Source organism: Peromyscus maniculatus, chromosome 4, assembly GCF_049852395.1.
Source record: "Peromyscus maniculatus bairdii isolate BWxNUB_F1_BW_parent chromosome 4, HU_Pman_BW_mat_3.1, whole genome shotgun sequence".
Classification (NCBI taxonomy): domain Eukaryota; kingdom Metazoa; phylum Chordata; class Mammalia; order Rodentia; family Cricetidae; genus Peromyscus; species Peromyscus maniculatus.
The window spans coordinates 13365260-13390753 of NC_134855.1; the positions used below are offsets into that span (position 1 = coordinate 13365260).

Below are 25494 nucleotides of genomic sequence, written 5' to 3' on the forward strand. Positions count from 1 at the left end.
TCGGGCGGATGCTAAAAGCGCTGCGACGGCGGAGTCCAGCTTCTACTCGAGCGTCCGTGCTGACCATGCAGGAGCCCCTGCTAGGAGCCGAGGGTCTGGACTATGACACCTTCCCCGAGGCGCCCGCGTCGCCGAGAGAGAGGACGCGGGCCGGGTGAGAGTCACAGGGCGTGGGGGGTGGGAGATTGGGGTGGCCTTATCTCCAGCAGGCACACATCTTGGGCCGTCACTGACTTCTGGTGAGTGACCACCAAGAGTCATCTGGCTCTTTCTTGCCGCATGCTCGCAAGTCTTATTTAAAGAGCTGGTCCACCATAGAGAAGAGACTCTTCTAAAGAAATACTGGGTGGAGTCCCCGCCTGTCACAGATAGGGATAGGATGAGGGTCTTGCCGAAGATCACAGAACAAGCTTTGAGCAGCACAGCAGGGCGGAGAACCTACGATTCCTTTTCTGGAGGAAAAAGGGCCCCATCCCCAGCTGACACCCTGGGGATTTCCCAGAGCCGCTGCTCAGGCCTCAAGGAGGTACCAACTTGACTGGCCCTGGACCCAGGCTTCTCCCTGCTATCTGCGGAGCTGGATGGCCACGGGGCTCAGGGAAGGCAGCAGTCTGGGAACCCAGGATCCAGTTAGAGGACTTGACCCTGGTCCTTTGGTTCCACCCCATCCCCCACCAGGGCCTTGCAAAACAGAAGGGTGTTCCTGGCCACCTTTGCTGCTGTGCTGGGCAATTTCAGCTTTGGGTATGCCCTGGTCTACACGTCCCCAGTCATTCCTGCGCTGAAGCTTTCTTCTGACCCAGCACTACACCTGAACAAAATCCAGGCATCCTGGTTTGGGGTGAGGCCTGTTCTCTAAGCCAGGTGGGGTAGTAGGGGAGCATGAACCCATTCAGCCTGTTTACCGCAGGGGACTAAAAATCACTCAGCCTTGGCACCTCCCCTAGAGCCCCGGTGCCCCTCCCCGACACACTCCTGTCTGCTAGTGGTGATGGCAAGACCCAGGAGGAAGTGGCATCCTGCAGAGATGTGGGGAGGGGCTGACGGGAAGATTTCCCAACCGCATACCCAAAGCCAGGCTGCCACAGCAGAGCTGGCATCCTCCTGGGTATCTGGAGGCGGGAACACCAGGGTGCCGGAGGGATGAGAGGTGTCCTCTGGAGGACAGAGTGTGGCTAAACAGAGAAGAGCCCAGGAGCCCAACACTGTAGCGTGAGAATGTCAGTAGACACTGAGTTAGAACTGCCACTTGACAACCACGCTGGGCAGATTTAGGGTTTCCTGAGCATTTCAAATGGGGCAGGCACATGCAGGGCCCACACAGCACATGCCAGATACTTGGTGAAACATTTTCACTCCTGGATCAACCTGAGCTCTCCCCGATGCACAGCTAAGAAACTGAGGCTTAGACAAGCCAAGCTGTGTGTCCTGGTCCCACTGCTCATGAGTAACAGAGTCCAGGCAAATCCTTTACTCTACAGCAAATCCAAAGACACCCCCCCACACACAAAAAAAAAATCTTATGGTCCTGGGCCTTCAAGTCACAGAGTTCTATTGGGTAGAATGGGAGCCATGGAGAATGCCTTTAATCTCAGCACTTGGGAGGCAGAGGCAGGATGATCATGATTTTGAGGCCTGCTTGAGCTCAGAAAAATAATGGACATTTCTGGGCAGAGCCACTGTGTACAGGCGGCCCCACCACATCTTTAGAACAGAACAGTAGTCCTGGCACCCTCACATATCATTGTCCACAGGCTTCTGTGGACAGGGGGCTCTCTACCAATGAATGCCGGGCTTCTGGGTCAGCCCTGGGAAAACTGTCTCTAGGCTCTGATGAGGGTGAGAACGCTTAAGGCCACTGTATCTTCTTGCACCCTTGCAGTCCGTGTTCACCTTGGGTGCCGCAGCTGGGGGCCTCAGTGCTATGGTGCTCAATGACCTCCTGGGTCGGAAGCTCAGCATCATGTTCTCGGCTGTCCCCTCAGTCATTGGCTATGCACTCATGGCTGGTGCCCGTGGCCTTTGGATGCTCCTGCTGGGGAGGACGCTGACAGGCTTTGCCGGGGGACTCACTGCTGCCTGCATCCCGGTAAGGCCGGATGTCTCCACTGCCTCAGGGGTGGCCGAGGCCACCCCTGCCTCCGAGCTTTTGCTCAGTGAGAGTGTGTGGGGTCCCCTACATTGCCCAGAGAACCTCAGCTCCCTCCACCAAAGAAGCTGACGTCATTGTCACCAAAAGCTTCCTATCCTGTGTTTTGACCTCAGTTCGATGAATTGCTCAACAGAAGAAACTCTGCATTGAGCAAGGGATGTGGAGGGAAGTCCCCCCCTCCCCCAGCCCCCCGCTGCTTGCCTCATGCAGTACTCCATACAAAAACCTGTCCTCTGGCCAAACCCAGGGGGAAAAGGGGTCACTAGGAGAAATCCAGGCACCTGGCCTGACTACCCTGGGCTTGGTTGGGTCCCAATGTCACAGTCCATCTGTGTGTCTCCCTCCCCACCCCCACCCCATCAGAGCTGAGTGCTTCTGCATACTTTTCTGCAAGGGAAGGGAAGGTCAGAGCTGTGGTCAGAACAAGACCCCTGTCAGCTTCTCTAGGCTCCCAGGCCCCTCTCTCACCCTAGGGGGCCCAGAAACATGCATTCCCACTAAAGCCGCAAGCGGGGGCCTGTGTCTTGCAGGTGTATGTGTCTGAGATCGCACCCCCTGGTGTTCGTGGGGCCCTGGGTGCCACACCGCAGCTCATGGCCGTGTTTGGATCCCTGTCTCTCTATGCCCTCGGCAAGTACCATCCTGCAATCCAGCATGCGGGTTCTGGAGATTAAGGGTTTGGGGGAATGGAACTATCCCCAAAGGAACCCAGTACTGATAGGCAGGACACCTGGCTTCCTAGCCTCCATGGGTACCACGTCTAAAAGTTAGTCCATGAGAGAAACCCATAAAGGAGCTTGCCTGCCTGGATGATGGTGGGGGGCACGGGGGAGGGTGAGAGCCCTGTGCCCAGCCTGCTCTACAGTCTCCCATTATACTGAGACCATTTAAGAATATCACACTAGTACCAGGGTCCAGGCAAGCCCTGCAGCATCCACATTGCCTCTGTCTTCTACAGAGACTTGGGCAATCGGGGAAGGCTAGGCTGGGAGAGCAGTGAGGCTACTCAGAGGCCCAGCCCTTCACCAAAGCTTCTCTCACCAGGTCTTTTGCTGCCTTGGAGATGGCTTGCTGTGGCCGGGGAAGGGCCAGTTCTCATCATGATCCTGCTGCTTAGCTTCATGCCCAACTCACCGCGCTTCCTGCTCTCAAAGGGCCGGGATGAGGAGGCACTGCAGGCGCTGACCTGGCTGCGAGCTGACTCTGAGGTCCACTGGGAGTTTGAGCAGATACAGGACAACGTGCGGAGACAGGTGCAGTATGGGTGGGACTGGCTGATCAGGCCCCGACACACCAGGCTCTGTGTGGGTGGCCTTGGACATTCACTAGGCCTGTTTGGGCCTTGGCTGCCTTTCCTCAAACAGAGTGGTCCTTGCTAGTGGGCAGAGCCTAGGCAGCCTCCAGAGGCTGGGTCTCTCTTGGAAGAGGGGAGAGGGAGGTCTCCCTTAGACCCACAGGTGCCACGAGAGGGTGGCCAGGGCTGGAGAGCCTGGCATAGCCCCTCAGCAGCAGCTTTGTGTTCCAGAGTAGCCGAGTGTCATGGGCAGAGGCCCAGGACCCCCGCGTGTACCGGCCTATTCTCATCGCGGTACTGATGCGCTTCCTGCAGCAGCTGACAGGCATCACGCCCATCCTCGTGTACCTGCAGACCATCTTCGACAGCACGTCCGTGGTGCTGGTGAGAACCCACCTGGCCAGCAATGCCCCGAGTCCCAGGAGGCTGCTGAGGAGAATACAAGCAGAGCAGCCAGGGAGTTAGGTGGCTGAGACCCAGACACCTCTGATTCACACCCTGCCTCAATTAACATTTTCCTCAAGTGAAGTTTAAGTGTTTTTAAAATATACAGAATAACAAAGGAAAACAATTTAATAGAATGTGGAACTCTTGGGACCATGGCCCCAGGCTCAGATCCCAAGTGGGGCCTGTGAAGTCCCTGAGAGCCCAGTTCCACCCCCCAGGTTCTTCCTGCAACGAGGTTTAAAGATGCGGATGGCTCAGATCTACCATCAGTGTCCAACCAGGGTCTGTGCCCACCAGGACTAGTAGCAGGCATAGTAGAGAGGCCTGTGCTGGGAAACCCCACAGAAAAGGGTTGGCTGCAGAGAGTACCTCGGGCTCGGTACATGTGATGGTTCATGGCAAAAAAAGACAGTGACCCTGGACTTAGGTCTGAGGACCCTGGAATGCATTAGGGTCAGGGCAGGACACGGGGCCAGGTCTCTCAGCCCAGTGCCCTGCCCCACAGCCCTCCCAGCAGGATGCAGCCATAGTGGGTGCCGTGAGGCTCGTGTCTGTGCTGATCGCTGCTCTCACCATGGACCTGGCAGGCCGGAAAGTCCTGCTCTATGTGTCAGGTGAGTGTCCCCACTGTGACGTGTGCCTTTTACTCCTACAGCCAGTGTGTGGACTGGAATCTTCGGGCCATACCCAAGCTTCCCTCGCACATGGTCCAGGACCTAGCGCATGGCAGCTGCTCCAGACAGATCTGCTAGAGCTCCAAGAGCAAAGGAGGCCACCCCCCTAGCTCAGGAGGTGGCAAGAGAACCTGAGCTTGCCATTCTGTGTTGGGGGTGGGGGCTTGCCCCTTTCACAGGCCAGCCTCGCCACCCAACAAGAGGTGCTGTGGGGCTTGGAAAGGGCCTCGAGCTTGGAGGGTCTTGGTCCTGAGGTGTCCGTGTGTCCACAGCGTCCATCATGTTTGTTGCCAACCTGACACTGGGGCTGTACGTCCAGTTTGGACCAAGGTCTCTGACCCCCAACGGTACTGTGGGACTGGAGATCATGACCCTGGGGGACACAGAGCAGTCCCCAGCTACATCCTTCAATTATCTTACTCTGATACCCCTGCTGGCCACCATGCTCTTCATTATGGGTAGGAACACCCTGGCAGTGGTAACACCTGGGATGGGCTGTTGGGGGGCGGGGGGAGACCAGGGTTCTATTACTGTCTTGGTTGGCCTAAGAGGTGGGGGGGCTGGAAAACTGGGCCTCCTTACAACCCAGGAGACACAGGCAAGGCAGCTTGAGGGTCCCCAGGTCCTGAGTCCAACTGCTCCCCTCTCTGGGCAGGCTATGCCATGGGCTGGGGGCCCATCACCTGGCTCCTCATGTCTGAGGTCCTGCCCCTGCGTGCCCGCGGTGTTGCCTCGGGGCTCTGCGTGCTGGTCAGCTGGCTCACAGCCTTCGTCCTCACCAAGTACTTCCTGCTGGCGGTGGTGAGTGTTTGGCCCCAGGACTCCCAGCTAGAGTTCCCTCTCCATTAACATCTCCCCTCAGTGTGGAGAAGAGCCCAGGCCCTTTACAGGCTAAGAATGGCCAAGTGATAGCCGGGCAGTGGTGGCGCACGCCTTTAATCCCAGCACTCGGGAGGCAGAGGCAGGTGGATCTCTGTGAGTTCGAGGCCAGCCTGGGCTACCAAGTGAGCTCCAGGAAAGGCGCAAAGCTACACAGAGAAACCCTGTCTCAAAAAACCAAAAAAAAAAAAAAAAAAAAAGAATGGCCAAGTGATAGCACAGCCAGCCCAGGCCGTCACAGGGACACACTGGGGGGAGGAGGGATGCTTGGGGAGACCAGGTTACCTCCCAGCCCAAGGACACAGCCCAGATCAGCTGCGTTGTCTCTTGACCTCCTGGATGCTTCTTCAGTGTAACCTTGCTACCTGACTATAGCATGGTGTGAGGTCCCTCCTAAACACACCTAGCTCCCAGCCCTGCAAGCCAGCAGGCCCTAAAGACACCTGAATGCTGGCTAGCTCCAGACTCTACCAGGGGAATCCAGCTGGGTTAGTGCCAAGCCAGAACCTGCACCCCCCACCTCGCCCGACTCAGTGATTGAGGTTAAGAGGAGGGCTGACACAACATGCTGCCCACCAGGCGCTGTGGGCAGCCTGGAGCTTGGGTGTGGTACCTAAGAGAGTGGAGTCTCCGGGCAGGATGGCTGAGGGGCAGCTTGGGAGTAGTTGGGAAGGCTGGGAGGTTTCAGAGCAGAGCAGTGGCCAGATGAAGGCCCCACAGGCTGCCAGTACTGGCTGAGCCCATGACGTTCTGGCTGGGGGCTGTGTGTTTAGTGATTCCCTCCCCAACTCCCCACTGCAGAATGCCTTCGGCCTCCAGGTGCCTTTCTTCTTCTTCTCCGCCATCTGCCTGCTCAGCCTGCTCTTCACAGGCTGCTGTGTGCCTGAGACCAAAGGCCGCTCACTGGAGCAGATCGAGGCCTTCTTCCACACGCGCAGGATGTCCTTCAGGCCCTAATCGGGGCTTGCCTGTAAGGGGCCAAACCACCCAGGCCAGGCCTATACACTGGCCACAGATCACGCCTGCAACCAGGAGCAGCAGCATCCCTGCCATCAGCCAGAGCACATTTCCACCTTGGGACAGGCACTTCACCAACTCTGGGGCCCCAGCTCAGGCAGCCTGCAGTGCTCTGATACCCCAGCTGAGACCTGCAGGGGGCGCAGGCGGCCCAGCCCCAGACTGGGCAAAGGCTGTGCCCAAGGACAAGGCGGTCAGGGGACCTGGGGTTTAGTTCCTCACCCCTACAAGGGACACTTCCCAAGCAAGGCCATGTTGAGGACAGAGAACAGGGATGGAGGTGGCAAAGTGGCTCTGTACAGGGACATCGTTACATCATGCTGTTCTGACCAACTGGCCATGAGGACAAGGTCCTGCACCCACATGGGTCTGGGTATCTTGGGGAACACTGGACTTCCCAAGGCCAGAGTACAGGACCCAATCCAACGTTGGGATACCTCTAGTCTGCAAACTGTTCACTGTTTTTCAAAATAAAAGGAATTGGGCCTGCAGCTTCAGGGAGGCAAGGGGAGTGGGATCTGTTCCAGGGAGAAGCTCCCTACCCCAGTGGCCAGGCTACCCTCACACTCAGCCGGGACTGCCAGGGAACTCTGGATGCGATCATAGTGCAGAGAAAGCAGCAGACACCGTGGGGTTGAGTGCCAGCTCACCCTCTACGGATAGGCTACTTTCTTTGAGACCCTGTGAGCAGGCTCAGGCCAGGCTTGGCCCAGCTGACAGACAGGTTCTCCTTGCCAGTCACAGGCACTGAAGACAGATGACAGGTAGACGGTGCATACCAACTACAGCCTTGCTTTACTCCAAATGTAAGCTAACTAACAAACAAACCAGGGGGTGGGGGGCAAAGGAAGTCACAGAAGATAGCCAGACACAGGGCAAGACAGTGCCCATGTTCAGAGGCAAGGCAATGGGCTCCAGAGCCACTGTGCTTCCAGGAACCTCAGCATGTAAGCGACTGTCCCACTCGGGTCTATGTCTGAGGGCCTCTACCTTTACACCCCACCCCATGCCCGCCCAGTACAAAATGGGTTTCTCCAGTGGGGTACAATCTTAGTATAGATGTAGCCAGCGAGTTCCACTGCCAGGGGCAGAAGTGACCTGAATCTCATGCCTATATACGTAACCAGAGGGGCAGGTAGGGCCTTGCTCCTCCTGGGAGGTAGACAGGTCTTAACTGTGAACACAGGCCCCGACACACACAAACACACATACACAGAGCCCTTGAAGCCCATTCCTGCTTGAGAAAAATAGCCTCAGATGTATCCTGGAGATATATGTTCCACCACGCCAGCTACACTGTGACATCTCTGCTCCTCTGGGGTTCAGCATGGCCAGGCTCTATGGAAAACTACTGTTGCCCCCAGAACCCACAGCTCAAAGCACCTCTACCCTAAATAGAATACCCACTACTCCTGGCCCCAAACACTGGTGACCTAGAGTCCCTAGAAACTGGACAACTCCGGGGCTGGGTCCCATGGAGCAGGCCCAGTTGAAGTTCTAGTGCAGGAGGGAGGCAGGGCTCGGCATTTTCCACGTCATCCTCAGCCAGGCCACCACGCATGTGCCGCCTAACAGCTAAGGACCCATCTAATTAGCCACTAGTGCCAGTATCACAGGACGGTAGGGAAAGATAGCAGTGCAGAGGAAGGATGAGGGACAGCCAGGGTATGCCATTTTCAGGGTAGCAGCTCTCCAAACCCTAGCCACGCAGGCTTACTCATCATGGTCTGGTACCTGAGACAGGGCCAGCTCTGTGTGAGAGGTGGTCTCTGCCCAGCTCGTCAAAGGCTACAGGATGCCAGAGGCAGGTTGGGAGGAATACCTGAGGTCAATCCCTATTAATAGTGAGCCTGTAACCACTGACAAAGAAGTTTTCACTGCAGGCTAGCAGTACACACCCAACACACCCACACACACACACACAAACACACACACTTCCTAGCACCAAAACCTGAGCTGGGGGAGAGGCAGAACCTGGAGGTCAGGGTAAGGCCCGTGGGAGATGGAACAGCAAGGTGTCCTGAAATAGCTTGTCCAAGGCACCAGGGAACTTCCACCCAACCCTCTGGCCTCTGCCAAGGCTACTCTTCTGGCCAGGAAGCTGCATCCTGGAAGTGCTGTAGATTCTCAAAGGACCAGCCATCTCTCCTGCTCCTCAGGACAATGCTGTACTCATCCTCTGCGCTGAGGACAGGTGCATGGGCAGAACTGGAGCATCACCTGCCAGTGAGCACAGATCTAAAAAGGATAAAGCCTGAAGTGGCAGGAGCCTGGGGATCAGCCTCTTAACCAAGTGAGGACCAGTATGTTCACGAGTGGCTGCTCTTAGGTCTGGGAAGGGCAACCAGCACAGGAGTCTGCACCACAGGCTGACAGGACTGAGTTCATCCCATCCATCCTATGGCCCAGGTCTTCAGTACCATCGGGGCAGGAGCTCCAGGCTCAGTAGGTCCAGAGAAGAGGGTAGGCCCAGAAGACTTGAGGCATGGGGACTTGCAGGGACTCCGCTTCCAGGCCATTTAACGGAGTTGACACTCAGCCTTCTCCAGACTTCACACAAAACCCAATGACAGTAGGCAATGCCCCTGCCTCACTTCACAGCTCTCCCTCCAGAGTCTCAGCCAGCCTCTCCTCATCTGCCTGCTGCCTCTGCTGCTGGATCCGAGCATAAGAAATGGCATCACCCCTAGGGAGAGAAAAGCAGGTATTTCATAGGCACAGCCCTCCCGCCACCCACTCCCGGGTTGCAACCCAGGTATGACCTGCAGGCAAATTCCCCCAGACTGTGCTCCCCAGAGGCCACTGTCAGGGGACAGAGGCCTTGTTACTCTGACAGGGGCACATGTTGCCTGGCACTGACTGAGCTAAAGGGGAGAAGTGGCAGCTGGCTACAGTGTCTGGTGCACACCTCATGGTGTGCAAGCCAGGCTAGAGGGCTCACCTAGGTTGTCCCCTGAGTTCTTGCCTCTGTTCCTGAGAGCACAGGTAAGTCACTTGTGGCTACTGTGCACAGCTAGACAAAGGGTCCCACTCAGACCTTTCCCACTTGAGATGGGGTAGCAGAGGCAGCAGAGGAGGCCCCACCCTGGGGCTGGGGTGCAGACGCACTTTTTGCCCAGGGCAGAGAGTCCGTACAGCACTCCGGTGGCAAAGGCGATGGCGTTGCCCAGCAGTGTGGTCAGGGTCAGGCTCATGATGATGGGGACGATGGCCATCCTAGGAGAGAACAGAGGTCAAGGGTGCACTCCCACCCCATGTGTTCATGTGTTGCCCCTGTGTGGTCCTCAAATTTCCCTTCCCGAGACAGAGTTTAAAACCATATCAGGTCTTTATGGCAAGATCTGTGACCCACAAGGGGGAAAAAAAAAAAAAAAGGCTGGGTCTATATGACCCCATTATTCATTAAAACAGAGAGAGGCTGGCCCAGAGGATCAGGGTATAGTCCATGTGTGCAGTCCTGTGACCAAGTTAGCTTCCCAGGGCTCCCTCTCCACTGTATAGTGGGGTCAAACCTGAGATCCTGATGTCAGTACGAAGGCTGCTGGCCACTTATCCCACACCCACATCACAAGCACTGAATGGTCACTCTCATCAGTACAGCAATCCTGGGCCAGCTGTACCTCAACAAGCAGCCTCTCCACCCCACCCCCCACCCACACCCAGGGGAAACACTGGACCCAGTGCAGCTCTAGCCGGGGCTTCAGTAGCAGGATAGCGCCACCTGGTGGTGGATCCGTTCCGCCTAAGACCCTCTGCAGCTCTGTTTTGAGGGATGGAATTTTCCAACAAGAGGTGACTCCCAGACAGGCTGACCCAGGAAGACTCTGGAGAGGAGGCACCTGGAGCAGGAGGATGACACTGAGAGCCAACTGCACTCCTTGGATTTCCAGTGTAGATTTCATTATAGCAGAAGTGCTTCAAAGTACGGAGGGTCCTTGACTTAGATGGCTGTACTTGTGGTACTCAGCAGACATTGACTGAGTCCCAAGCTCTGTGGGCCACCTTATGAGGTGCCATGCCAAGTCACAATGCCCAGCGTCAGGGCTTTAAGCATGATGAAGGTTGGCAACAGCTGTGTTTGGTAGGTGAGGTGTGCTACCGTGTTTTCAATAGGATATCTGTTTTATCAAAGTGGAAACCCGTCTTAAGTTGAGGATCCTCTATAATAAAATAATAGAAATCTCGAGGGAAAAGACCACAGGAGGAAAACCATTAACATTAAAGGCAAACAGCAGGCTGGAAAACCAGAATGGGAAACACAGCAAAGGAATCTGAGGTCTTTAATACTGAAAACACACAGCCTGCAAAGTCAGACATTAAAGCTCTCATAAGAGCAGGACCAGAAACCTTTTGAGAAAGAAAATGAATGTGAATACACAAGAGGGTATTTTTACTTCTTCAACAATGAATATAAACGTGAAAGTGGCACTAGGCACTGACTGGGTGGAGAGGGGAGGGACAGGACACCCAGATGGCCTCTCGGGAAAGAAACTGAGTCACGTATGTTAAGATCTTTTGAATGTCCATAAACCTTTGGTCTGGTAATTCCACACCTGGAAACATCTCCTAAGGAGATGGTAGTGTTGGCAGACAGATGTTCACCAGACTTGAGTGACATCAGCTAACAAATTAAGACAAAGGCAGTATGTCCAGCAGAATAAATGTGTTTGACATTAAAAAGAATGTCATAGTCTTTGTGTTAACACTGAAAATGTTGATACCACAGCAAGCCAAAAAAGCAGGTACAAACCTTATGAGCAGGTATAGCAGTTATAAGCATGTTAAAGATGAGCTTCAAAAGTGTCTGGATTCCGACTAGAGGGACACGTGCCAAAGAATTAATAGGTGGTGAGGTCTGGAGTGACCATTTTCTATTTTACAATGACTTTTGATAAACATACATTACCGTGAGCATCATGACAACACATTTTAAAAACTCAAGAAAGCCAGGTATGGTAACTCACGCCTTTAATCACAGCACTCAAGAGACAGAGAGACATGAATCTCTGTGAGATCAAGGCCAGCCTGCTCTACATAATGAGACTCTCAAACACAAAGGGGGGGGAGGGGGGGAGGAGATGGCTTAGTTGGTAAATGCCTGCTACACATGCATAAGGGCCTGTTTGGATCTCCATAAAAAACCCAAGTACTTCAGGGCTGATGAGGTAGAGACAGGGGGATTCCTAGAGCTCACTGGCCAGGCAGTCTAGCCAAATTTGTGAGCTCCAGGTTCAGTAAGAGACTCTGTCTTTAAAAACAAGTGGAAAGTGACTGAGGAAAATGTCCACATCTGGCTTCCACATGCATGTGCACCTACATAAAGGTATGTATGCACATGTGCATGTGTGTGTGTGTGTGTGTGTGTGTGTGCATATACACACAAATCAAAGGACACCATGCTACACTGATTAGAACTCTGTGATCCTATGATCCCTTTAGATTTAAACACATCAGAAAAACGCCAGCAAGCACATGCTCATTGTACATTCGCACTGCCAAAGCCACTGAGCCTCCACCAAGCTTTGGTCTAACCTGATCTTAAAGATAATATTGGTAATCGTGATAAATATCACTGCCTCTCTGAGCTCTCATGCAAAAGCCCTTCTCTAGAGGTTTCTGTGTATTTCATTTATCTCGGAAGTGGTGCAGTCTTATGACACACTGTACTTGTCTGAACCAGAAGGAGAAAAAGCATATTTAGAGGAAAATGGTGTTTTCTGTTCTGCAATCTCATGGCATATAGGTTGGCCACATTCCTTTCAAGCCTGTACAATATCCACACATATCTACTATGACCTGTCTGGCAACTCCCAGTTGCTTCCCTGTCCTGTCCCGTCCCCCCCACACACGCGCGCGCACACACACATGCACTGCTGCCAGCACTACAGATCTTGGAATACTTGTATGGCCATAGCTGTCATCTGAGCTCAAGAAGGCAGCTCCTGGGTCCCGTTCTTTAGCAGCTGTTACTGGATGGGCCAGTGGCTGTGTCCACAGCTATCAAAGAAAAACTTCTGCAGGAAAGAAAGGTTCCTGCCCCACCCGCCTCGCCAATGCCTGCTTTAATCAGCAAGAGTTTGGAGAACCGTGCCCTAGGCCTGCCCAACAGCCCCTCACCCGCAGTAGAAAACCGCCTTCTGCCAGGAGCGCAGCCGGTCCACCTTCTCAGCCACGGTGTTTGCAAACTCCACAAACTGGCAGCAGAAGGGCGCCTCACACAGCAACAGGATGAAGGCGTTCATGCTGCGGGGCAAAGGCAGAAAGGACAATGACAGCTGACAACCTGGGGCTGCAAAAGCCTTCATGCCAGCCAGTGCTCAAGGAACACCACCCTCCCACAGGCCCTCCGCTTCCAGAAGCACCTCGATACCACAAGGTGCTGGTTTCTGCCAAGCAGTTCGGCACCCCACCCCATCCCACTGCTGCAGCAGCATCCCTAACTGCCCAAGCATCCTGCAGGACGATCCTTCCAACTGTGCAATGAAGAACTAAGACCCTTGCCTCCATATTGTCCTGAGCCAGCAGCATGTTCATCCACAGAACTCAGCCACACTGCCAGGTGCCAGTGGTATCATCATAGTCACCAACACTGTCATTGAGGGCAGGCTGTCCCCAGAAGAAGTGCAAGGGCTGGCTGCACCCAGTTGCTGAGGACTACTCATGGCCTGAGGCCTGAGACCATGTGGGTCAGGCAAGGTAGTGGGCAGCCCATGCCGGAAGCTTCCACTCAGGTGCTTTCGATCCTTGCCCGGCTCCTGGGAGCAGCTAAGTTGCTGGTGCTGAAGGCCTTTGCTCCCAGAGGTGGGTAATGGTCATGATCAGACAGCTGGGCCTTTGCCAGGCCCCACATTTGGAAGGGAAGTGCCAATGATAGTCCGATTAACAGACACAGCTCTTGACCACTGCCTACCTCCCCAACCCACCACAGCTGCCAATCTTCCAAATACCAGCTCACTGTTCCACCAATCTGTACACAACCTCTACAGCCCCCATTCTTGCCACCTTGGGCCAGCACAGGCCTTTGTACACATCACCACAAGACCCAAATCACCCTGGCCTGAGGCCTAAGGCAGTACCTGTACCTTCCCCCTAAATGACTGTGTAGCCCCTTGTAGGCACTAACAAATGCTAGCGCACAGTGCTTCCCATGTGCCTTGAGCAGCCCTTACTCTGGAGCCCTTTTCCTGGGATCCAGCTGGGTGATAAGGAGCTCACCTGTGGATGCGATAGCCACCAGTTCCATCTGCATCTGCCCCACTAACAAGGCCTGCTCACCGCCTTACCGCTGACCATCCTCTTCCCTCCCTCCTAGACACTCAACTCTGACCTTACATATCATGGCTCTGCAGCTCCCAGAGGGAAGGGTCCGTTGTAAAGACAAAGGGTCTACAGTGTCTGTCTAGGCAGGTGCTCAGCCACTGTATCTGGGACCTTATTCCCAACAAAGGCTCAGCTGGCTGTCCCCCTGGCCCATAAATGCTGTGGGGGCAGGAAGGGGGATTGGACCTGCATCTCAGCCCTCCGACCCCACCGGGCCAGCCATTCGCAGCTACTCACAGCATCCACACGCCAGCTGCGATATTCAGAGGGTGGATGGTGACGCAGTTGAAGAGTCCAGAGACGGCACAGGCTTCAAAGCAAAAGACATGGGCAGGAGTTAGTGGAGTTTGTGGCAGAGCTTGCAGAAGGCTGCCCGTGCAGGCACTGAGAACTCATGGGGCTCCCTTTAGATGCTCAGCACTAGGGTTTCCCTCAGCATCCCACCATCACCTGAGACAGCTGAGAGTAACTCAATAAGCCTACTTCTCAACCTCAAATCTAGCTACTTTCACACCTAAGGCTGTGATGGGCCAGCCCTGGGTTCCAAGCTATTATCAAAACCCCCTCAAGAGGTCAGGCCTGTTCTGCCTTCAACAAGAACCTCAGCAAGGGCCACCGATCTTCATCCACAAAGTAGGCTGCTCAAAAAGCTCGGACTTGGAAAACTCGATTCAGAGTTATTTGAGGTTGTTGTTGTTGTTGTTTATGCTTGCTTGGTTAGGGGTTTTGTTTTGTTCTGTTTTGTTTTGTTTTGTTTGAGACAGAGTCCTATTCTGTAGCCCAAACTGACCTCAAACACTATCCTGCTTCTTCAGCCTCTTGGGGGCTGGGATTACAGACATGTGCCACTATGTCTGGCTACAGCTTGAATTTGGGTCAGGATAGAGATGCCTCTCCTGATACACTGATGGGTACCAGGTAAGATCCAAATGACAGTTCCACATCTAAAACACCAGCCAAGTGACCCTGGGCATGTAGCCTTCTAAGCTCATTTTCTCTCCTACACATGGGCATGTTGTGTCCCAATACTAGAACAGCAAGACACCACGAGGAGACAGTGTGTCCTCTTCTTCCCCATAATATAACTTCACTCCAGTGTGCAGCCTGAGGCTCCTCACCTGACTGCACCCCAGGGATGCACACCCACTCACAACCTGCAGCTGGCTTCACCAGGAAGTCCCTCACCAGGAACTCTGGGAGCCTCTGAGAACATTCCTGGGAGCTGCCCAGCCTGGCAGGACACATGTCCAGGTTGTCGCCAGGGAGGGGCAGAGTGTTTGCCCTCTGAGGCTGCAATTAGCAACCAACTCATTAAACTTGCAGCAGTCCCATGGCACCTGATCCCTCCACTGGGCCTGGGATTCCACCGTTTTCCTCCTTCCTGTGTTACACTACGCAAATGGAGGCTGATGCAGGAGAATGGACCAAATGACTGACTCTGAATGGCACAGCTCCTATGCCATAAAACCTCTCCTCCAATAAAGAACTAAGCAGCACGCATCCACGTGTGGCTCTGGCAGAGAAACTTCCGGGGCCACAGAAGTGAGGGAACAGTCCTGCCTGTGTGTAGCTGGGCCTGGTCTCACCTGAGGGGCCCACACTGCTGCCCTCAGCATTCTGGCTACAGCTCCACTCAGCCCAGGCTGTCCTACACAGACAGCTTTGGGGAGGACCAAGTCACAACCCAGACAGACGGAAGTCCTTTGACAACCGAGGACTCAAATACATCCACTTGGAGTGCTATGTCCTCCATAAAAGCAGATGTCACTATACAATCCTTTCTTCTTTAAAGCTTTTGTCTACCGATGCCTTTGGAACCAGAATAAATCCCTCCGAGGCCCCTCACTCTAAGAGAAGACAACCCTGTGTCAGAGTGACTAGCTGAGACACAGCTCTTGTCAAAACTTACTGAATTTCTAAAGTAAACACACTTTTTCTCCCCCCCCACCCCCGTATGCCAGTACTCAAATCCTTGATGTCCCCAAATCTGAAGTCTCAGGGGACAATTGGAGTTAATGCCATGGGTCTCCTCTAAGGTTTCAAATATGGCTCAACCCAGAAGGAGGGTTGGGGAGGCCTTTTAGGGTGGCATAGACACCCACTTTAGGAAACACGGGACTGGGTGGGATTTCCAAAGTCAATCTAGAAGTCACCTGGGTCACTGATGGCATCACCAAAATGGAAGGAGGGTGGTAGCATGTAGGTCACGGTCAGGATCTTCCTTGCTCCTGCACCCCTTAATACCACCTTGAAATAGCTACCTGCACTGGAGAGGATTGGAACTCAAGCTCAGCAAATTCTCTCCAGAGCTGCCTCACCAGGGCAGCACATACCTAACCCCACCCTATCCACCTGAACTTTCAGCTGGATCCTCTGGACAGATGGGACTCCAAGGTACTCCTTCAGGCAGGAGAGAAGATGGGTCTGCCCACCCCCACAGTTTCTGCTCCTGTACCAGGTAGGCAATGGGATCCTCTGACCTTCCTTTCCTGAGACCAGCATTTCCCCTGGGCTTCTAGGAATTCACAATGAAAGGGACAGACAGGATTTAGGAAACACAGTCGGTTCAAAGGTCTGCACGTAAGAGGTGGGCCTGCCTTCCTCTTTTATCCTTTTGGAGTTCTCTGGAACCTAAACTTAGGGAGTGTGAACTAGGGATTGGTGTGAAAGATACCAGGCCGGTGAGAAGCATTAACAAAGCGTGTACAGCTAAAGAGGCGAAGTCTAAATAGACAGTGAGAAACCGATGAGAAGCCGCCTCTCCCTCATCCCCTGCCCAGCCAGGGGGCCATCTACCCCCTGGCACCATCTGACCCTCAAGCAAACTTCCCAGCCTGTGGCGACCTGCCCCCGCCCCCACTTATGAATAAGCTTTGCCCAAAGGCTGGGAATTAGGCAGTCCCACCCCAGCCCAGGTGAGCATCACCAAGGCGGGGAGGACCAGGAAGAGACAGACGCGCGTCCTCCGTGAGTCTCGGCTCCTCCGGACAAGGCCAGGTCAGCTCCGCCTCTGGCCACCTCGCTCCGGGAGGCAGAACGCAGGCCCGAGGCCAGGAGCCATGGCAACCCCGGGGACGCCCACTCCCAGGCCGCGGTACTCACACACGGCCCCCAGCACGCCCGCCAGGCGGCACAGCCAGCGGTACCACCACGTCATGCCCTCATCCTGTGCCGGCGGGGCAGGGGCGGCCGCTCCGGCTGCCCCCGAGCCGCTCATGCTGCCAGGACGCTACGCTTTAGGAAGCGCGCAGCCCCAGGCGCGCACAAAGGGACGTGTCCACCCGCGCGCGGCCTTGTGGGAGAGGCGGCGATTAGCATAGGGGCGGACCCGCAGGCCAGTAGCGGCGGGTGGGGGAAGGCGGCGGGTGGGGGAAGGCGGCGGGCGGGTGGGCCGGGGGGAACTGGCGTATATTAGCATAAGGGGCGTGTTTGCAATTCGTTCAGCTCTCCTCGCCGCCGAGATCCAGCATATGATCTGCTTTCGGACTGGCCTTTTCTCTGAGGACGTTGTCTAGAAGTGGCGAAGGCCCTGCTCAGATGGCCAGAGAACCCCGCCTTGCAGTAGAATGAGCTTTCAAGCCCAGCTTGGGGCAGATTATGGGAGGAAAACGCCAGTCGGGTTTCCTGTATCCTTTATTAGCAACTGGGGCTGGGACTGCTTGTCCGATCTCCACCTCCCAGCAGCCCTAGCCCTTCTGCACCTGGAAAAGGTCCCTGAAAGAGATTCCCCAAGACCGGCAGGCGTTAGAACCTCTCAAGAGGCTAGTGTTGAACCCTCCAAGACTGGTCACGTAAGTGTAGGATTGCCTCTCTTTCCGGCGGTTGGAGAGAAATCTAAGACAGAGCCAGGCTGTTGTCCTGTTCTGGTGTCCTCAGTGGGATGGTCCAGTACTGACCCTGGAGGCTGGCATGCGCCTCCAGGAAACCAGGGCTAAACTCCAGTTCAGCCTCGCTGCCTTCCGACTCCCAGTAGAGTGCCTGCTGCCCCCAAAATGTTGTGGTCCTCAGACTGTGGATATCCCTGATCTGGGGAGAAGCAAGTAGCCAGGACAGGCTATGAGTGATCATTATCTAGAATTTATAGACTCCTGGCTACTTAGAGTCATGTTTGAGTCTCACAGGAGCCCCCACGAGGGACACTATTCTGTCCAAGAAACTGAAGCTCAGAGACTTTGGGCCCCTTCCCCTGAGGAATCCTGCTCAGGTCTGATTCTGGGGTGATCTGATGCCTTGTGGAGCACACAAACCCTCAACTCTACCTATGCTCTTCTGGGGGGGGGGGAAACCCAGGCATGCACATGATGCTTTCGCCCTGGGTCAACAGGCAATCTACCCCCAGGAAAGGGTTCCCCTTTTCCTTCTTGCAGGTAGAGCAGCAAGCAGTTGCTGGTGAGTTAGTGGAGGAAACCCTCCTTCACATTCTTTCAAATAATTTTGAAGTTTGGGGTGAAAAACTGAAAGGGCCCCCTAAACCCGGCACCCCCATCCTCCTTCCTAGGGACAGCTCTCCAGAATCATATTAAAAATCACCCCACTCCTGTCCCCATCCTGGTGACCTCACCGAGACATAGTTGGCGTTGGTCCTCTCGGAGGCAGTGCCCACGTCACTGGCCAGGGCACGGATGGCAATGCGGGCCTGTGGGGCCACACTGATGAAGACCCGGCAGCTCTTTGCATTCCTCCCATCTGGGCTCCCTGGGGGACTCACAATTTCACCCCGAGGTCCGAAGAGCTGTCTGTCACATTCTACGGGCAAGAACAAATGGGCTGACTGGCTGTGGGCCGCCTCAGGGAGACGACTGATACCAGGGTGGTCCCTGGCAGGCGTTCCCCTCCCTCCCGCTGAGCCTTCACGCTGACCACTTCTAATAGACAAGCTGCAGGCAGTGAGCCGAAAGGATCAGGTGGGGATGCCTCAGCAGAGGAAGTGCTTTGTACAAGCCTGACAGCTTGAGTCTGATTCCCAGGACCCACATGTGGGGGAGAACCTCTGACACCACCCCGCCTGACAACACACACACACACACACACACACACACACACACACACACACACACACACACAGAATTTTTTTTAAAGGAAAGGAGGGCTTGTGACTGAGTGCCAGCATATCCATATAAGTCACCAGAAGCAGGCTCACAGACCTGAGAGGACCTTGAAAGAGCTAAGAACCAAGGTCAAGGGAATGGGGCAGTGGCCTGAGGGATGATGGGACAGGGACATGGACCATATCTATGTCCACCCATCCAGCTTCATGGCCACAGAGGAACCCCATCCTGACCATGCGGAAGACATGGCCTGCTCCCAGTTTCCATCTTGGCCCGCTCTCTCCTGGCCTGCCCATGACGCTGTTGAAAATGCCCTGCCCACAGCAACACAGGCATAAGCCACCCAGTGAGGAGGTGGGGGCTGGCCAGGCAGCTGGCATACCTCTGTAGAAGGTCCCCGGGGCAGGTTGGCTCCGGTACTGTAGCAGGACTCCTCCTCCTCCTGGCACCACACGGTGCTGCCTCACCACCAGTGTGTTGGTTTTGGTGCTGAAAGTCATGCCAGCCATCTTCCAGCATGTCTTCCTCCATGTGAACCTACCCCAAAGCAGCAACATCTCCCCTAGAAAGGGTGAGGCAATGAGGAGCCAGCACCCCCACTCCAAGTCAGCAGCAGTGGCTCAGGGCTGAGTTCAAATAACCACTCTTGCTGGCTAATGTGACTAAGTGGGGGCTTGTGACGAAAGCTCTCATCCCCCCAGTTTCCAATCTTAGAAGAGATTCCCACACTCCAGACATGAAACAGCCTTAAAAATGCCAAGCAGGGGCATCCTGCCAGAAATGGGGTACACTGGAGTTGTGCCGCGGGCCCCCAAGCTCAGCAGTTGCCCCCTTGCCTCTGGATGTACCTGCACTACACTTGAGGGTGCTCTCGAGGATTTGGAGGGTCACCACTTCACCTAGAGGCCGCCCAATGGCCACCACGCAGTCTACCTGCCCTTGACCTCGCATGTCAATTGTTCCTGTGGGCTCCAGGTACTGCCTTCCGCAAACACCTACAGAGGATGGACGAGGAGTGAGGTGTGACCAGAGCAGAGCAGGGCTGATAGCCAGGGCTGGCAAAGGGTGAGAAGGGGGCATCTGAGGCACTAGGGCCACTTTTACATGCTTCGGGGAAAGGGAGGTGGGGTGGTGTGTGGGCTCGGGGCTGCATGGGCCTGAGCTCCTGACCCTGCAACCCTCAGGTTACTTGAAGGGGACAGAAGTGTGGCTTCTGAACTGGAGCGATGGCTCCGTCGGTAAAGTGCTTCCTTGCAAGCTTGGGGACATGAGTTCAACCCCCAGAACCTACATTTTAAAGGACGGGTATGGAGCGTGCATCTAGTCCCAGCGCTGGGGAGGCAGAGACAGGTGGACCCCTGGGACTCAGCCAGCCAGCCTAACCTACTTGGGCAAGCTGCAAGCCAATGAGAGAACAACCCTGTCTAAAACAAGATCGATAGCTCCTGAGGAATGACACCCAAGGTTGTCCTCTGGTCTACACACACACACACACACACACACACACACACACACAAGCATGCACATACAAACATTTGCCTTCCCTTTGCCAGATGGGAAGGAGGCCCTGAGCCCAGTGGCACAGGGTCTATTCCTGAGTGCTTGTCCAGGCATGCCCAGGTCGAGATGCCAACCTCCCCAAGAGGAAGCAGGAATAAACCTAACCAGACTCTTCCAGGTTTTCCTGGAGCCCCAGAGACTGGGAGGCTGGGAAGAGGGTGCGGGCTTGACCTTGGGGCTGGGACCACTCCAGAGAAGCAAGAGTGACAGCAGCCTGGGTCTGGCTGGGGAGAGTAGCTTCCTCGTGGGCCAGTGAGCTGGGGGTCTCCTGCCCTGCACAGGGTCCAGCCCAGCAGCCCCTCACTGTCACTGGCTTGGGTAGGTGCTGGCAGAAGCTGGCTGGCACAGGCACTTGGGCCTGGGGTCCCAGGCAGGTGTCATGCCGGCGCTGGATGCCATCTCCACAGGAGACAGAGCACTGTTAGGAAAGAAGGGGAAGATCATGGTGACCCTCCCAAAGAGGGGAAGACAGAGTGACCACAGGACAATGTGATGCAATGTCATCCCTTCACACCCTGGAAAATGACAGGTATCTCTGCTTTACAGATGAGGAGATTGGAACTAAAGAGATGCCTTTGTGGGGGCCCACATGTGTGTAAGACCTGAGATTCTGGTCTCGGTGTCCATCCATCACTGTCTCGGCCTCTTTGCCCCTCAGAGCCCTAAAGAAAGGACCAGGGTGACCTTCTCTACCTATGTTTGTCCTGCCCTCCTGCAGTTTCTATCATCATCTGATGCCCAGATTCCTTCCGACCAAGGTTAGGTGAGGTGGGGGGCAGGCCTCTGAGGACTGCAGTTTATCCTAGCTGTTCTGTCTCTGTGCTGTCTACCCCTGTGAGTGAACTCTTCCCAGGGGAACCAAGCTCTACCCCTTGGTCTCTAGTGATTTGCTGGGTGCTTGTCACAAGGTTACATTGGTCTCTGTGGTAGCGAGGATTCCAGTATCTGCAGACGCCAGGCTTCTCTCAGCCCAGCTGTCTGGGTCTCCACATCTTGCTGTGTGTCCCTGGTTCTGAGCATACACCATAGCAGACTGTCCCTTCTTTCCAAGGGTCATAGTGAATCAGGACCACAGGCCCCTTCCTGCACAAAGCTGATGTTTTCCTTAACCCCAGCTAGAAGTCCCGGCATCAGTATCAGACCACCCTTACCTCTGTCCAGGTGCTGATGTGCCACCGGTAGGCACAGTCAGCAATGAGGCAGGGGACCCTGGCCTGGGGCCGCACCAGAGCCTTGCAGAAAGTTTCATCCACTTCACTGTCATGGCCTTGGTCAAGCTGCATGCAGGCCACTGTTCGTGTGGCAATGCCAAGGCCACAGCTGGCTGAGCATGGGCCAAGGGACAGGATTTTCCATCTGCAGTAACAGAAGATCCCAATGACAGCTGGGCCTCTGTGAAGGCTGGGTCACTGTGGGGGACTCTTGAAGGACCCTCAGCTCCCTCAACAATGGTCTGCACACATTCCCTGGCCACTGAAATCCCTCCCTGGCCCTGGGTTTCCACTGACCTCACCAGCTGCAATGTTGCCCCTCACGCCCATGTCACTGGTTGGCCCTGTGCTGCTCTGGGACCCTGGGACCTGAGGGGTGTATGGTTTGCACCTTGCCACCACTGGCACCTGACCCTGCATGACCCTTTGTCCTGGGGGAGCCTATCCTGTGCACTGCCAGACAGGCATGACTAGCTTCTGCCCACTAGGAGCCAATAGCAAATGTCCCTAATTGTGACAATTAAACAGAAGCTGCCTTCGAGACAGAATCATTCCTGGCTGAGAAACTAGGGCCCTAGAAAGGAGAGAGACCATAGATGCTGATTACAGGGTGGCCACACAACACCCCAGTGGTAACCAGAACTCATGTGTGCATGCTGTCCCCATTTAAAAGATAAAGGAGAGAGAAAGAGAGAGAGAGAGAGAGAGAGAGAGAGAGATTGATTTGGCTGGGTGTGGTGGTACATGCCTACAATCCCAACACTTGGGAGGTGAAGGCCTGAGGTTCAAGAATTCAAGGCTATCTTCAGCAGCATAGAGAGTTTGATGCTAGCCTGGCCTACATAAAAGAAGGAGGAGGAGGAGGAGGAGGAAGAGGAGGAGGAAGAGAAGAAACCCTAGGTCATTCATAAATATGGCATGCAGAAAAAACAGACACCTAGACCGGCAACTTTAGCGAAAATGAAGAGGACAAGGCACATGTGCTGTGGGTGTCAAGTAGATTCTAAGCTACAAAATTTAAAATCGTTACATATACAGAAGGAAAAGTCAAACAACCTGATGAAAAGCCTGACAGTCTGTGGTGGTAGCGCTTCCGTTTCTGCGGGCAATGGCATCCCTGCTTCCCATACACAGCGCCTGCGGGCCGACAGCTGTGCACCTAGAACTGACAACCCACCGGCCATTGTAGTTGAACCTCATCTCCCACACCCAGCACGGCCTGCCAAGCAGCCCTGTTTCTCTACAGTGTCTCTGAGCTCCTGCTTGGCCTTGAGATCTCCAGGGGTCCTGCCTGGAGTTTGTGCACTAGGCATGCCCCCCCTTACTACCCACCTCCCTTACCTGGGAGGACAGGGCTCTGGGCTGCAGGCCTCATGGGACTCAGGGCGAGGCAATCCCTGGCACTGAGTGTCAGGCAGAATCTCTTCGTCGTCATCCTCACCACGAGCCTGGGCACAGTACAGGATTCTCCGGGCGAGCCCTCCCCCACAGCTCACACTACAGGCTGCCAGCTTGTAACGCCACCTGGGAAAAACTGAAGTTAGCGGGACCCAAAGGGCAACATACCTTCCTCTCATTTCTCCAACGGGAAGAAGTAGGTTGGAAAGGGCATGGAGAGCTTTTGCCCCACCGGGAGGCTCAGTACAGCGGACAGAGTATTCAAACCAGCCCACTTCACAGAAGGGGAAGCTGAGGGTAAACAGAGGTTGGGTCCAAAAGGCTGGAGGGGGAACGTCAGGGTACCAAAAGGAACCTGCAAAGGTATCTGTCTGTCTGTAGTGGGAGTCCTGGCATTGGCCTCACCCTGGAACCTGCCACCAGCCCTGCCAACTTCCCTACCCACCATGGTTGGTTCCACTGCCCCAGACACTGCTCATCACACTGTCTCATTCACTGTCCATCACCCCCCAATGTCAGTTCCAGGAGGGCTGGGACATCTTTTTGTCATTACTGTGTCCTCTGACTGCAGCTAGCGCCTGGGCATAGCAGGTGTTCAGTAAAGAACGAGCAGTGAATTAATGTTCCATCAACTTATGTGCCTGACTGCGCCAGGTAAGACAAGCCTTGGGAAGCTGAGGCAGAAGGGTCATAAGTTAAAGGCCTACCTGGGCTGCATAATGAAGTTAGTGAGCAGCTTAACGAGACCCTGTCTTGACATAAAGGTAAAGGGGAGGGGGCGGGAATATAGCTCAGTGGTAGAGTGCTTGTCTAGATGTACAAAGCCCCAGTATTTAAAAAAAAAAAAAAAGTGGACAGGAGTGGTAGCACACACCTTTGAGGCAAAGGTAAGTAGATCTCTGTGAGTTCAAGGCCAGCCTAGTCTACATAGCAAATTCTAGGACAGCCAGGGCCACATAGTGAGACCCTGTTTCATAAAAATTAAATAGATTTTTTTAAAAAAAAGTGCCCATGTCATCACCATCCCAGATCCTACAAATGTACATCATCTGGTGGCAGAGCTAAATGCATACCCAGGGCTGCCTCTCTCCCAGGCAAGGTGCTCACCTAGCAGGACAGGGCTCAGGGTTGCAGTCCTTGAAGGGAAATGGCCTAGGCACTGGCCAGCACTTGGAGTGAGGTAGAAACACAGGTCGGCCATGGTCCAGCTGCATGCAACGAACAGCTAGTGGCACTCGTCCCCCTCCGCAGGACACGGGGCATGGTGCCAAGACTTGAGTCTCCCACCTGAAGGAGAAGGCCAAGGTTTGATAGGAGACCGACCCTGGGGTCAGACTCCTTTCTCTGCACTCTCCTTCCCCAACTCACCGAGCAGGACATGGGCCAGCCCAGCAGACCTCCCACCGGCTCGAGGGCTTGCTGGCCAAGTCACACAGCTCTTCCTGGACAGGCACCTTGAGGACAGAATCCATGCACAGAAAACGCAACTCCATCAGACCTGTCCGGAAGAAGCAGGGATGCTGTTGACCCAGTAGGCCAGCTTAGCAAGGACCACAGCCTTTGTTCCCTGGTCAGCTCCAAAGCCAAGGTCCATCTGCAACTTTCCAGCTGTGTGCATGTGAATAACTGAATTAACCTCTCTGATCCCCTGGTTTCCATATCATGGTATCTACCTAGCAGAATCATTTATAGAGGCTGAATAATGAAAGGTATGAGATGCCTGCTGCCCGAAGCTGCTGTTGTTTCTGCGAAGCATGGTGGAAATTACTGTAACAGTGTCTCTTGACCTCTATCCATGCTCGTGTGAGCAATCCTGCTTATATGTGGTAGCCACAAACAAAAAACAAACAAACAAACAAAATATAAAAGTAGGAGTGGGGCTTGCTGTGGAGAAAATAACATATATGCGTGTGTGTGTGTGTGTGTGTGTGTGTGTGTGTGTGTGTGTGTGTGTGTGTGTAAAGTGGAAGAATAAAAAGAATAAATAAGCCGGGCGGTGGTGGCGCATGCCTTTAATCCCAGCACTTGGGAGGCAGAGGCAGGCAGATCTCTGGCCAGCCTGGTCTACAAAGCTAGTTCCAGGACAGCCAAGGCTACACAGGGAAACCCTATCTGGGGGGAAAAAAAGGAAAAAGAAGAAATAATTTTTTAAAGAATGCCCCTTGAGGGCAGGGGTGTAGCTCAGGTGGTAGAGTGCTTGCCTGCCTGTCATGCACAAAGGCCTGGATCCAACCCCTGGCACAGCACAAAAGCTGTTCATGGGCAGGAGAGAAGACGGTTCTGTGGTTGAGAGCTCATACTGCTCTCTCAGAGGACATTCAGTTCTCAACACTCAGGTCAGGCAGCTCATACTGGCCTGTAACTCCAGCCCCAGGGAATCTGATGTCTTCTTCTGGCCTCTCCTGCACCTGCACTCAAGTGCACAAATCCTTACACATATACACACACATAACTAAACATTCATAAAAAAATAAGTACTGTGTATGTTGGCATA

General features: G+C 54.5%; 3 protein-coding genes across 7 annotated transcripts in view; 1 reads left to right on the forward strand and 2 right to left on the reverse strand.

Moving 5' to 3' along the window:
- Positions 1–6954, forward strand: Slc2a6 (solute carrier family 2 member 6). Of its 2 annotated transcripts, none has more exons than XR_001576123.3 (10): positions 1–154; positions 679–841; positions 1883–2089; positions 2683–2782; positions 3197–3405; positions 3683–3830; positions 4399–4507; positions 4840–5025; positions 5223–5368; positions 6248–6954. XR_001576123.3 is itself a non-coding variant. In XM_006993118.4 (10 exons), the coding sequence occupies exons 1-10, from the start codon at positions 9–11 to the stop codon at positions 6401–6403; spliced, it is 1575 nt and encodes a 524-aa protein (XP_006993180.1). In that variant the 5' UTR covers positions 1–8; the 3' UTR covers positions 6404–6954. The 2 variants fall into 2 exon arrangements, 1 of the variants encoding a protein (XP_006993180.1); XM_006993118.4 differs by having other exon boundaries at positions 3678–3830.
- Positions 6955–7239: 285 nt separating this feature from the next.
- On the reverse strand, positions 7240–17084 carry Cacfd1 (calcium channel flower domain containing 1). Of its 2 annotated transcripts, XM_042275074.2 has the most exons (7): positions 16710–16814; positions 16136–16298; positions 15937–16044; positions 14021–14093; positions 12581–12706; positions 9572–9679; positions 7240–9149 (listed from the first exon to the last, which is right to left on the reverse strand). In XM_042275074.2, the coding sequence occupies exons 3-7, from the start codon at positions 15980–15982 to the stop codon at positions 9059–9061; spliced, it is 444 nt and encodes a 147-aa protein (XP_042131008.1). In that variant the 5' UTR covers positions 15983–16044; positions 16136–16298; positions 16710–16814; the 3' UTR covers positions 7240–9058. The 2 variants fall into 2 exon arrangements, with proteins under 2 accessions (XP_042131008.1, XP_006993182.1); XM_006993120.4 differs by lacking the exons at positions 15937–16044; positions 16136–16298; positions 16710–16814 and adding an exon at positions 16886–17084.
- A 314-nt stretch (positions 17085–17398) lies between these two features.
- Adamts13 (ADAM metallopeptidase with thrombospondin type 1 motif 13) overlaps positions 17399–25494 on the reverse strand; it is a 32387-nt gene continuing 24291 nt past the window's right edge. Inside the window, exons 22-30 of one of the 3 annotated variants that reach the window (XM_042275072.2) lie at positions 24369–24498; positions 24108–24287; positions 22944–23126; positions 21543–21747; positions 20563–20809; positions 19680–19826; positions 19214–19393; positions 18345–18529; positions 17399–17809 (exon numbers count right to left, since the gene is read on the reverse strand). In XM_042275072.2, coding sequence (XP_042131006.1) covers positions 17618–17809; positions 18345–18529; positions 19214–19393; positions 19680–19826; positions 20563–20809; positions 21543–21747; positions 22944–23126; positions 24108–24287; positions 24369–24498 — 1649 coding nt within the window. In that variant the 3' untranslated portion in view covers positions 17399–17617. Of the gene's footprint in view, positions 17810–18344; positions 18530–19213; positions 19394–19679; positions 19827–20496; positions 20810–21542; positions 21748–22563; positions 22768–22943; positions 23127–24107; positions 24288–24368; positions 24499–25494 lie in introns of those variants that run through there. The other 2 variants (XM_015986629.3, XM_042275073.2) reach the window with 2 other exon arrangements.